The sequence below is a fragment of the Nelusetta ayraudi genome, unplaced genomic scaffold, assembly GCF_046127955.1.
Source record: "Nelusetta ayraudi isolate G7.1 ecotype Tasmania unplaced genomic scaffold, CSIRO-AGI_Nayr_v1 ptg000003l, whole genome shotgun sequence".
Taxonomy (NCBI): domain Eukaryota; kingdom Metazoa; phylum Chordata; class Actinopteri; order Tetraodontiformes; family Monacanthidae; genus Nelusetta; species Nelusetta ayraudi.
In genome coordinates, this window is record NW_027466053.1 from 965,001 (window position 1) to 977,500 (window position 12,500).

A 12,500-nucleotide genomic window follows, 5' to 3' on the forward strand; every position below is an offset into this window, starting at 1 on the left:
CAAAATGTTTGTTCAAAATCAGATGACGATTGAATTTTACAGGTAGACGATGTCTTTAATGCAATTCCTGTTGTGTTTTTAACGTATGGGCAGCATTGCTCAAGAGGATTCCTTCTTTGTGAGTCTCTCCAGAAAATGTCCACTAGGGGTCACTGTGATCCAAACAATTTTATTTGGACGTACAAAAAAAAAAAACCTACCCTAATTTGTGCCTCTTTATACAGATTGTAGCATTACGTCTTGGTACATTTGAACTTATTTTGTAACTTTATGAATTTCAGATCGGTTCAGTTTCTGCATTTCAACAGTTGACTGTTTTTTGTTTTTTTTCCTCGTTTCTTTTTTTGGCCTAAAACCTTTGGCTTTGAAATGTGTTTTGACTTTCTGGCGTGGTTCGGACATGTTGCCAAGCAGATGTTGAGATGCTGAAATAAAATGTGATGTTGTCTGATGACACATCAGTCCCGACGCCCTGGTCTCTTCACTGGTTAGCGGGTCATTGTGAAATCAGTGTGCGGACACACTGCTGCGACACCTGCTCATTGCTGAACGCTTCTCTGAATGGTTCATCTAGATGGGGGCTGAACGCAGGAACAAAGAGTGAGAGCTCCGTTACAGAACAAGTGCTTTATTTTCATACCGTAATGTAACTGCAGTGATACTCCAACATCTGTACAAATGCAAAAAACAAACAAAAAAAAAGACAAAATGTCGTTACAGACACAAAAAGTAATGTACAAAGTTATGCAGGCAAGAATGGATGCATGAGTTCATTACATAATAACAATGTTTGTTGTTTAAGCGCTGAAATGGGCCTTGACTTACAACGAAAGGCAACAAGTGCTATGCAAACATTATTTACACAAATTGTACCACACATTTACTCCCTTCAGAAAGAAAGGTGGTTGCATTACATGTACAGGGTTACACAAAAGAACGGCACTATGTACAGTATTTATACTTTTCCCATTTAAAATAATACAATTGACGTGTATAATTGTTTTTTTTTCTCACAAAGCACACGGACGCATTCACACTGCAAGTTACACTGCTGTTGTTCTAGATTTGCTCGACTCTGCAATAAACAGACGTGAGTTTTTTCTTTTGCCCTGGAGGTGGAAGTGGAAGTGGCGTCTCTCACGTCCAACTCCGAGGTGGCAACATTCTTTCAAACGATTCCAGTTTAAAGTCACTTCCAATTTGCCTGCACGCGTTCACACGTTGGTAAGAATCTGGAATGGTTGAACAATCTTAAGATGATCTACAAAATAAAAGAGGTTCTAGCTGAAAGGGTTGGTAGCCCTTTTTTCTTTTCTTTTTTTCTGGACAAACAATTCTTGTGTCTCACCAGCACGTACACAAACGACACTCACAGACTCTGAGGTTAAGACGTGATACACAGTGCGAATGCTTTGACAAAAAATAAAAAAATAAAACAAATGTAACCCATTGTTAAGATAAAGATATTCTTCCTTCATCGGCGACAAAACTTGCAGCTGGAGTTGTTTTTTTTTTTTTTCTACTTTGATAAAACACTTAGCGGTGCAGGATCCCTTTTTAATGGAGTCTCACCCTGCAATTTATCTCCCAGTCCCCCTTTATCACATGTAGACATGTGATGCATGCCAGGCACAGTGTCTCCGTAAAGCTGAGCACGGTCAAGTTTCACGCTGGTGTGTGATTTAAAAAAAAAAAAAAAAAAACCTTAACAAAACAGAAGGGGCATCGCTGAGAATTACTCCAATATGGCTATTCTACCCTCTGGCAGCGCAGAGAACAAAGTGCATAGATGGCTCTGCAATGGCTCCACCTGTCAGTGGAATGTATTTCACCCATCAGTCAGCTGAGAGAAGCACAGTGCATCGTGGTCATCAAGCTAATGAAGTGACATTCCTGCTTATAGGAGAGAAAGAAGGAGCTTTTTTCTTTTTTTTTTTTTTGGTCAAGGAGAGAAGTTTCAAGGCGGGAAGAGGCTTGAAAAGGGTTCGGCGCCTGAGAGGAAACTAGTCGGAAAGCTAAAGTTTGAATGGAAAAGTTCAATATTTTTTCATTTGCACGTAGCCGACACAAATGGCAGAAAGCCAGCGGAGGAGGGCCGGAAAAAAAGCGTGTTCATAATTTCATTTCTCTGGATTTGATCGTCAAAGGAACACCAGAGATTCAAAGAAATGTTCAGGCACATTGTGACACTTTGGAAAGCACAAAAAAAAACAAAAAAAACAGCTTCCTCCTCCTCGTTTCTTTGTTGTTGTTTTTTTTCAATCATCAGTCACACTTTGCCAGCTCGCTGTCACTCTCGCAAACACTCGCTCTCGCCCTCGACCTGCCGAACTTGGTTCCGCAAGTCGGGCGGGGGGGGGGGGGGGACAACAATCACAAAACTAAACTCACACAGTCGCACACAAATCACACGTCAAGACTGATTCTGGGACTCCAAGCGCACATACAACACACATACAACACACATACAAAGAGAGGCCTCGTCAGTTAAAGCTTCGGTTGGTCCTGGAGAGTAACAGGGTGGGGAGGGGGAAAGGGGGCGGGGCGGGGAGGTTCTGTTTCCAAAGCCCTGAGCCGCCCCCTACTGGTATCACAGTGTTCAGTTCTGTAGCAATAGGAGCATTGGCTCTGAGCGGCTGAGGCCTCTGGAGACCTTCAGACCATCAATGACGCCGCAGCTCGTATTGCTTCCATTTGATCAGGTCCCCCCCACGCCCCCACCCCCCGAACCGCCCCCCCCCCCAAAAAAAAAGAAAAAAAAGAAACACTCTTTCAGAATGCCTCCGACAGCGGAGGTGGAGGATGGGGGGGGATAAAGGCTTAACAGTCACGTACGTTTTGTTTCCGAAGAACTAAAGGGCGTCGTTGCATATTTCTCATCTTGCGGGACGTCGGCGGTTCAGACGAGAAGGTTGAAGGCAGCACCGTCCACACCAGCGCGGCTTCCAGTCTCTCAGGTGCGCGCTCAGGCAGTTTTGACTGGCGGGGTCAGTCCGTCACTCACGCAGAGATACAGGGTGGAGGGGGGGGGGGTGGGGTGGCTTCTTCCAGAGATGACTGATTAGGTTACCGTGACGCTTTGTTTTGTACCGTTACACAACAGAAGAGTCACTCAAAACTGCTGCGCGAGATCAGCGGCAGCCAAAGACGAACATAAGACTTCAAAAAAAAGGAGGCGACAAACTATAGAACGGATACGCGTTAATAGGGTTGCTTTATAAAAATACATACTGTAGCTACTGTATAAAGAAGAGCCTCACTGGCCTTTGAGGTTTTTCCTTTCTTTCTCTCTCAAATGGGGCTTTTTGCAGAAAGGTGGCAGGGAGTCAAAGCGGGGATGGGGGGGTCGCTGCCTCTGCTGCCCCTAGTGGATGGTGTTAATGTCTGTGCGGTGGTTGGCTTGGCCGTGCACGCCGCCGCCCCCTACGGTTGTGGTGGAGGTGGTGATGGTGTTGTGCTGGATGACCTGCTGCTGCGAGCACGCCGGCGCCGGGCTCCCCGCCGGACTGCTCTCTGGACCTGTGAGGGGGGTGGGGGGGTTGGTGAGGTGAGGTGGTTATCCCACACAGTTCAGCAACAATCTCTGCATGTAGGCTACTCCTCATTTCTCATGAATTGTGATATGAATGTATGAATTCTGCAAGAACATCCAGTTTCATCCCATTTTACCGTCTGTGTTGGCAACTTAAAGGTCCAGTGTGTGTGTGTGTGTGTGTGTGTGTGTGTGTGTGTGTGTGTGTGCGTGTGTATATAAATACAAGGTATACCGATACCGAAAGTATCCAGGTTTGGGTGCGCAGGCCACCGTAGCTCACTGGCAAACTCAGTAGGGGGAGGGAGAGTAAAAGACGGCGTGATCTAAAATGCGACAACTTGATGCTGCAGTTTCTTCTTCAAAATCTCTAACATTACACACCAAACCTTTAATTCTAGTTCAAATTAGTCTGTATTATACTCAAAGTAGGCTAATGATTGTGTCTCTAACACCATGATTGACTGCAAATGTAACAGTAGCAAGGCGTTGGTTTACCATAAGCCTTGGCTTCTTACCGATCCTTTTCATTTGTATGTGTGTCATTCATACGAAATAAACCATCATTCCAGGCTTCATGTTGAAAGCGACGGGGGAGGAGAGCGAAAGCTGATAAATCACCCAGAAATAAACGCAGACCAAATGTGGGGGGGGGGAAGGGGAAGAGAAATGCATCTTTCAGAGACGCACCAAATGTTTCTCAATGCAAAAAAAAACAGAAGTGAATCCCTCCCCGGGCGTATAAACACGGCTGACGGCTGCTGGACACGTTGAACCGCGACATGTGTAAATAAAGCCGACTCATCGATGAGAGTCTGGGAGGATGAAAAGACCATTCAGCCTTCAGGACGGGACATGAGCCTCATTTTCCTGCGCTCCGGCCACGCAGGGAGGTGCCTGGAGATCCTAATTACCGCCAAATGTCACTAGTATCTGAGTGGAGAGGGTGGAGCTCTGATGTCATGCCGAGCGTTACGATCGGCCGGAGCCGCGAGACGTCCTGAGTAGCTGCCGAGGAGCGACGCGCAGCAGCGCTTTGACGTCTTTTCTCACGCCGCCTCTGCCGCCGAGGTGCCGTCAGTGGAAAAAAGAAAAATGAAAAAAAAAAAAAAAACCCGCCCAGCCCAGTCCTGACCGACCGCCAGAGCTCAACACCCATGTGTGAACGGAAGTGCTTGCTGCGAGCGAGCGTGGGCGCTGGAGAGCAGCGCCTTGCCACCGACTCACACGTCCACCTTATTTCAGCGCGAAACCACTTCCTCCTGGAAAGACCAACTGCAGCACTGCTGCTGTCTGCTGCACATGTGGTTTGGACCAGGTGTGTGTTTGGTCTTCACCCTCAAAGAGTGTGCGTGTGCGTGTGCGTGCGCGTGTGTGTGTGCGCGTGCGTGTGTGTGTGTTCGTGTCTGATCTACTTACTGAGGTAACCTTGCGACTCCTTCTGCATAGTGGTGATGGGACAGTCCTTGTGTGTGAGGAGGAGCTGCTTGAGTTGGGTCACCTCGTTCTTCAGCATGGTCACTTCATTCTGAGGTGCAGGACAAACAGCAGGAGTGAAAGACTTGATCGTGCAGGGGGAAACTTTATAGCGATGCCACGTGAAGAGGAGGTTTTACGTTGTGTTCTTGGAATTAACTGAAATCCAAACTGGACGCGCAACCCTGAAAGTCCCCATGTGTCGGACTTTTCTTGAAAAGGATGTCGCAAAAAGTGTTTGTGTTTTCTAATGTGCCTCCTCTCAACATTCCATCCATTCATCCATCCATCCATTTTCAATAGCCGCTTCTTCCTGAGCTCAGGGTCTCGGGGGTCTGCTGCAGCCTCTCCCAGCTGTCATAGGGTGAAGGCAGGGTGACACCCTGGACCAGTGGCCACTTCATCGCAGGGTCACATAGACACATCGAGACAAACCACCATTCACACTCACAGACACGCCTACGGACAATTTAGAGTTTCCAATTGACCTCACATGCATGTTTTTGGGCTGTGGGAGGCAGCCGGAGAACCAGTACATATGTACGATGATGATCTATTTTTCTATTTTCTGATTATGATGCCTTTCCTCTGCACGTCTAAGACAGAAACACCCGAGTCAAATTTGTAGCACTATTAGTAGAATTCCTAGATTCGAATCTGATTCTGACTCTGATTTCTTTTTATACCAGTTATGATGAGAGGGGGAAAACAATGACGTCTGTATTATAGAAATAGTCTTGTTGCCATCTGGCCTGTTTTGCATCATCTTGCATTGTTGTTTCCCTCGTCAGTCACCGCAAGAACTCCTTTTACTGCAGTACTCCCTTCAGCAATATCATTCTGTTTGCGTACCTGAAGCTGCATGTTGGTCTGCGTCAGCTCCTCCGCCTTCTTCTCCAGAGATATCACCCACACTTTTCTCTTCTGCCTGCACCTGGTGGCCGCCGCCCGGTTTCTCTCCAGGAACTTCCGCCGCCGCTCGTCCGGGTCCTCGTCCGCCACCCGCCTGCGGCGCCCGCTGCTGGCCGTCGGCGACTGCAGCGTCTGCGTGGGCTGCATGTGTTGCGTGGCGGGCGACATCTGAAAGGTGGGGGAAAAAAACAAATAAAAAAAGCAGGTGAGGCGAGCGAGTGCAAAGGTGGGGAAACTTTTGGAGTGGTGGGGCTACAATGGGTTCTAGAATCTGACAGAGGGGCCGGAGCAGCAGCAGATGGATGGATATAAGAAAGAAATATATCATGAGATATGAAGAAAACATGTGCTTTCCAATTTTAAGTGGACAACAGCGTTACAGCAAAATCAATAACTGTGTTTCCACTTCCCCTAGAATTGCGCAAAACCTAAATAAGGCAATAAAAAACTGTTGAAAAACCTCTAAAATACGGCTAAAAGGTTTTGACGCTCTCATGAGGTGGTTTTTCACACGTGCCCATCTAGAGGGATATTGCAAAAGTGTCATGGAAACACTTTTTCGCAATTACAAAACAGTGGACGTGACGTACGGGGTCACGTGACCACTTCACTGACCAGTGAAAATGGTGCGTTTTGTTTGGACGGAGGAGGAGACAAGAATATTTTTTACAGGTCATCAAAGAGAAAAATGTAACAACCATTTTTGACAGCAAACATTGAAACGCAGATTTATGGCAAAATGTTTTGTACCTCCATCCTCCTCACAGTGGGGTCTGGTGGGAAGAGTTTTGACCAGAATTACGGCTTATGCGCTTCACACCATTCAATGGAAACGCCTGCAAATCACAATTGTACTTTTGTCGAAATTTTAGAAATATCGCTTTTATTTTGCGAAAAACTGTCATGGAAACACAGCCAGTGTCTTTGAAGCCCCAAGGTATTTAGCTCTTTACTGAAAGGACTCTTAAAACACTGAAAAAATTGATGAAATACAACTATTTCATGATTTATAATTTCTTCAAGTTGGACGGGCCGGATTAAAAATCTTAGCAGGCCGCATATGGCCCCCGGGCCGTAGTTTGCCCATGCCTGAGCTAGTGGGTGGGCGTGTCTGTCTGTCATTTCCTATCCCACACACCTGCAACCTGCCCTGCTGCACCAAGAAGTGCACACACACACACACACACACACACACACACACACACACACACAAACCCCCAGCTAATTCCACGTCTGGTGACATCACCCTGAGGGGTGACAGCGAGGCACTGAGTGACTGGCTCGATTCAGCAGCCTGCCCACCTTGTTAAAGAGGTGTCGGGAGGGACGGCAGTTTTTCCGACGCCCACCTCCAGTGCGCACGAGCAGCCCCGAGCGCTCAAAAGACTCGATTCTGTGGCGGCTCACGCACCAGGACGGATCTTGGCGTGTTCTTGGCGAGGCGAAGCTTTTCCAGTCTTCAGGTCGTTACCACTTTATGGCAGCGACGGGGAGGGAAAAAAACAAGGCGGCTTTAACGGCCCTTCAGAGTGCCTTGTTGTTGTTTTAATGCCCTAATTACACATTTTGGTGCGTAAAGTGAATTGCACTTCTTGTTTAAAATCCTCCGTATTCTGCACATGGAGCAAAGGGCCAAAGCGCCATGGTGGTTTGAGAAGTTCAGAGCTGCTTCCCTTCAAACAGAAGCGCTATTCTACACGTTTAAACCACCTCAGGGTCATTAGCCAGAGTTGGTTGAGGTGTTCACCCCCAGACGATGTACGTCACAGCGTTCTCCGGCCACAAAATGGCGGGCCGCCGTCAAAAATAAAAATAAAATCAAGGTCCCGGGCGGCTTTAATGAAGGTCCGATTTAAGGCTGCGGACGTCTCGCAGTGACCTGCAGCTGACCAGTCTGCGAGGGGAAACTCGCCTTTGAGACGGTTGCCAGGAAACTGGTCGGTATTACGGACGGGACGAGAGGGGAAAATGGGCTCACCTATTGACACGGCGTGAAAGGGAAGCTTCATTCCTGCCGCGCTTTATGTCAAAAACCGCTAATGGCGGCCTTCAGGAAACGGCTTCCAGAAGCACTCGAGCGCCGCCTTGTTTTATTGCAGGTTTTCAGGGAGCGGCGGGGCGCGCATCTCACGTCTAGGCCTTCGATGACGTCGCACTTGGTCCTACCTAAACTAATAACGCACCTCACAGTGCAAAGTTTGGATAAATCCAGCAAACGTATGCCGGTTTGTCCAATAAACTGCCGAGACAAGACCGAGTAAAAATGACTTTGAGTCCCAGACCCTTGAAAAGTGGTCCGGAGGCCGGTGGTCCGGAGGCCGGTGGTCTGGAGGCCGGTGGTCCGGAGCGCTGCAACAAGAGCTGCAGCTCTGCAAGAGGGGAAGAAACAGTGACTCACGTGTGACGAGGAGTGCATGGGCGGGTGCGGCGAGGTCTGGTGTGGGTGCCCGCCGCCGCCGTGCAGGTGGGGGTTGTGGGAGTTGTGGTGGGGGTTGTGGCCCTGGGGGGGGTGGTGGTGGGCGCCCTGGCCCTGGCCGTGGCCCTGGCCGTGGTGGTGGTGGTGGTGGTGGTGGCCCTGGCCGTGGTGCTGGTAGGCGTGGGGCGGAGCTTGCAGGTGCTGGTGCTGGTGCGAGTGCATGTTGTGGTGGTGGGCGGCGGCGGCGGCGCCGGGCTCCTGCCGCGACGACATCATCTCCATCATGTGACCCATGGAGTTCATGTTGCCGTTGGCGATGGTGCCCGGGTGGTGCGACAGCGCGGCCTTTAGCCTCTGCACGGGCGGGGAAGAGAGAGGACGCACGGTTAGCATGATGTGAGAGTCCTGCTGGTTGTCAACAATAACGGGGGGGGAAACGTGTCCACGAGCTGACGGCGAGATGACAAACGGCCTCGTAAATCCGCACGTCAGGGGAACAAATCAAAGCCACTTAGGCCGTCCTCTGTCTCTCCTTCAGCCTGTCATCCCCCTTTACCTCCATGATGGCTGTCCTGCCTGTCCCTCCTCTCCATATTCATAATGGCCTCTCTCCTCTCCCCTCCCGTTCCCTCCGAGTGTGTGTGTGTGTGTGTGTGTGTGTGTGTGTGTGTGTGTGTGTCTGGACGTCCGCCCGTGAGATAATCTTGCTGGTAACGCGTTAGTCTGAGGCTGCTCCCTTGCGGTTGACCCCAGCAGGGAGGTTTGTTTCTTTAACCATGTGGTCTGACTGGCCCCGACTCAGAGCGACGGTGTGTGTGTGTGTGTGTGTGTGTGTGTGTGTGTGAGTGCGTGTGCGTGTGTGCGTGTGTGTCCACTGTTTACTGTAGGCACCTCTCCTCAAGAGCGTGTTTTCTCAGGCTTCACATGAAGGCAACCGCAGGACGGTGGTCCGGGAGGAGGGGAATAAATCCTCCTGCGAATACACCAGCGGGAAAACACGCTTCGCCCGCCCCACTGAAACCCAGACTAAATAGAACACGAAAGCACAACGGCTGGTTTTCTGTCAATCCCAATTTTGGGATGAAATGGTCTGCAAATCGTCTACGAATTCAACAACAATTAACAAACACTGAGAGGCCGCCGTGCATTCAGAATTCAAAGCAAACAGTTTAGAAGCAAAACCAAAAAAACAAAGATGTTCACGTTCAAGGCTACTGTTGTGAATTCCACAAAGTTAAATTCTTCTTCCCAACGTTCCCTTCTCTCCCTCTCTCTCTCTCTCTCTCTCTGTGTCTCCCTCTGTGTCTCCCTCTGTCTCTCCCTCTGCTCCCTTCCCCCTTCTCCCAGCTGCTGTCAGCAAGTCCACGCTGAGTCCAGGGCTCCATATCTTTTAACAACCTTCGCATTCATGATTCCCATTGGGAATGGCATCCAGCTGGTCTGGATCACTACACTGGGACATGAGTGGAGCCATTTACTCTCTCTCTCTCTCTCTCTCTCTCTCTCTCTCTCACTTTCTCTCTCTCTCTCTCCCTCTCTCCCTCTTCTCTCCATCTCTCTCCCTCTCTCTCTCTCTACTCTCTTCTCTCCCTCTCTCTCTCCCTCTCTCTCTCTACTCTCTTCTCTCTCTGTCTCTCTCTCTCACACACACACACACACACACACACACAGGTTGTTTTTTCAGCAAGAGAGAAGAGACAAAGTCAAATAAATCACTTTTAAAGGAAACAGGCAAAAAAAAAAAAACCAATGGAATTCCACTTAACACGACTGCTATACTTGCCATGCTTTAAAAACCTGTATGTGTGTGTGTGTGTGTGTGTGTGTGTGTGTGTGTGTGTGTGTGTGTGTGTGTGTGTGTGTGTGTGTAAGTAGAGTGTTGTCAAAGCCGTCCTTACTCAGCGTGAGTGATACTGGCGGAGTGAAATTATGACCTTGCCGAGCCTGTTTTGGCTGAGTGCAGTTTCTGCTTGTCAATCGAACGCGGCCTCCCGGAACGATGTTCAACAGCCGGCGACCCGCAACCAACCAACCAACCAACCAACCAACCAACCAGCCGGCAGAGGAGAGCAGGATCAGCTCAGGAGGGTCAGTGAGGTCTTTCTTTAAAAACAACAACACCTTTTAGCTTTGACTTGTCTCTGGCTTCACCGTTGTCTCTCTCTGCCTTGGCCTTGTCTATTTGTTGGAACTCCTCAGCGTCCACATGTCTGTCCTCCACATGAGCGGCCAGCTGAGGGTTAACACAACACTGTCCTACACTAACATATGCAGCGGGTGGACACCAGCTTGCAGCTGTCTGTCACAGTACAGTCGCAGCGAGACCAACTGATGGCCTCAGAAGAACCTCAGACTGCGGCAAAAGTTAGACTGTTGCTACAATTAACAGCCAAACGTTGTCCAAAGCTCACTTGGTATCTTTTAATACACAAAGAAGCACAAAACGACAACAAAAAACCAGCAAAGCGCTTGTTGAGAGGTGAGAGAAAATGAATGAAAGCGAGCTTACAGATATCAATCATCCCGCCGCCGCTGACAAGGACACCTTCCGCGCTGCACAGGATGAGCTCTGACACTGACAGCCCGGGAATTAGCCACCTCCCGTGAGGCTTGTCAGTCAGCACCGAGGAGCCGCTGAGCTGAGTGAGGGCCCGCCCCCTCCTCCTGCAATGGAGGGAGCCAATCACAGCTCAGCAAATCTCCTGCCGCTGGAGGAAACTATCACCTGTGCAAAGAGCGAAGACCAAGGGAGGAATCCTAGGGGCTGCCGCCTGACTCGCTCCGCTGCTAGTTCAGGGCCTCGCTGAAGATGCCTATGACCCACCCAGGCTGCAGCAGGGGTGGGGGTGGGGGTGGGGGGGCAGTGGGGTAGATTAGATGGCTTCTTGTCTTTCCGTCCTCACTTCCGTCCTCACCTCCTCCTTCAGCCACCGAGACAGCCAGCGCTCGTTTATCAGCGTCTCTGGGAAGATCCCAGCTGGCCGGGGGTGTCGCTGCTATCTGCTCCATTAATTCAATTAGCCGGCGATGGACCAAGGCTGCGAGCTGCAGCGGCTGGGTGGCCGCGCAGCTCCGAGGGGCCACCCTGCGAGTCCGGGGTGGCCGTCGCTGTAAACAGGACGACGGGGGCCGCACAGCAATTGTGACGTACCACAGAGAAGAGCGCAGCAGTTCAGTCACACGGAGAGACCAATAAGACGGGACAATATTTACGCCCGTTGATGTGAGTCTGCGTGTGTGACAGTGAGAGTCCGGCAGCAACAAGAGATAACAGCAGAGAGGGAAAACAGAGAAGAAAGCCTACCGTGATAAACTGATTCCCGACTTGGCGGCTGAACCAGCTACTGCTCCGTGTGTACTTAGAGCTCCAGTGCAGCTTAACCCAGCGAGCAGGGTTGTGAGGGTGGGGGGGGCATAAAAAACATAAGTCTTTGTATCCCCCCCGGACCACAGTGACGCAACTCCGGAGCGTTTAGCAGCGTCGATGATGAGCGGCCTGTGATTCCCAAACACCTTCATCAGCTCCCTAATGGCTCCTTTAACACACGGTTGTATCGGGCCGAGACGGTGATAAGCGCCGGGCCTTAACCACCACGTGCATTTTCACCTTAATGACACACGCTTACATATGCATTTCGCCTCGCGGCAACAATGGCCACGATTGGGAAAACAGTCATTAGAGCGGCGCAGGTGCTCCGGTCGTGGCCCGCCGCCGTCTGCTGGTGTTGGAAGCTTGGACGAGTTCAGTGTGAGAAATATCGTCAATATTCTGGAGGATCCACATCCTCCTGATTGTTACTCAATACCATATCTAAATGTATCTAACATCCAGGAGGCCCTGTAATAACCTTACAATATTTCATGGATGCAACTTTGTAGCTTTTTTGAATCAACATTACCTTTTATTCAAGTGTAAACCTGGACTCTTTTCCCTTTTGTCAATAATATTTAAAAATGTTCTTTTAGACAGGGTGAAATTTTAGTGACCATTTGTGACAATAATATATCATCTTTCAGGGGGTCTAATGGGTTAATGGGGCCCCCTGTATTTCGCACACTGGACGTATCATAAGAACTGGATAGCAAACTGGCAATAGGGCGGCGCTAGTGGCCACTCGAGGTACTGCAGCCAAGAAAAACACCCTGCGGTCCAAAAAGCGCTTT

General features: G+C 49.7%; 2 protein-coding genes across 4 annotated transcripts in view; one reads left to right on the forward strand and one right to left on the reverse strand.

Moving 5' to 3' along the window:
• The window catches only part of cpvl (carboxypeptidase vitellogenic like), a 7,987-nt gene extending 7,519 nt beyond the window's left edge, over window positions 1-468 (forward strand). Inside the window, exon 13 of the mRNA XM_076027402.1 lies at window positions 1-468. This exon is cut by the window's left edge and continues 430 nt beyond it. The gene's annotated coding sequence lies outside the window, so the exon portion shown is untranslated.
• Window positions 469-608: 140 nt separating this feature from the next.
• creb5b (cAMP responsive element binding protein 5b) overlaps window positions 609-12,500 on the reverse strand; it is a 49,338-nt gene continuing 37,446 nt past the window's right edge. For all 3 annotated transcript variants that reach the window (XM_076027360.1, XM_076027367.1, XM_076027376.1), the window contains exons 8-11: window positions 8,319-8,690; window positions 5,861-6,088; window positions 4,952-5,060; window positions 609-3,519 (exon numbers count right to left, since the gene is read on the reverse strand). In XM_076027360.1, coding sequence (XP_075883475.1) covers window positions 3,365-3,519; window positions 4,952-5,060; window positions 5,861-6,088; window positions 8,319-8,690 — 864 coding nt within the window. In that variant the 3' untranslated portion in view covers window positions 609-3,364. The remainder of the gene's footprint in view (window positions 3,520-4,951; window positions 5,061-5,860; window positions 6,089-8,318; window positions 8,691-12,500) is intronic.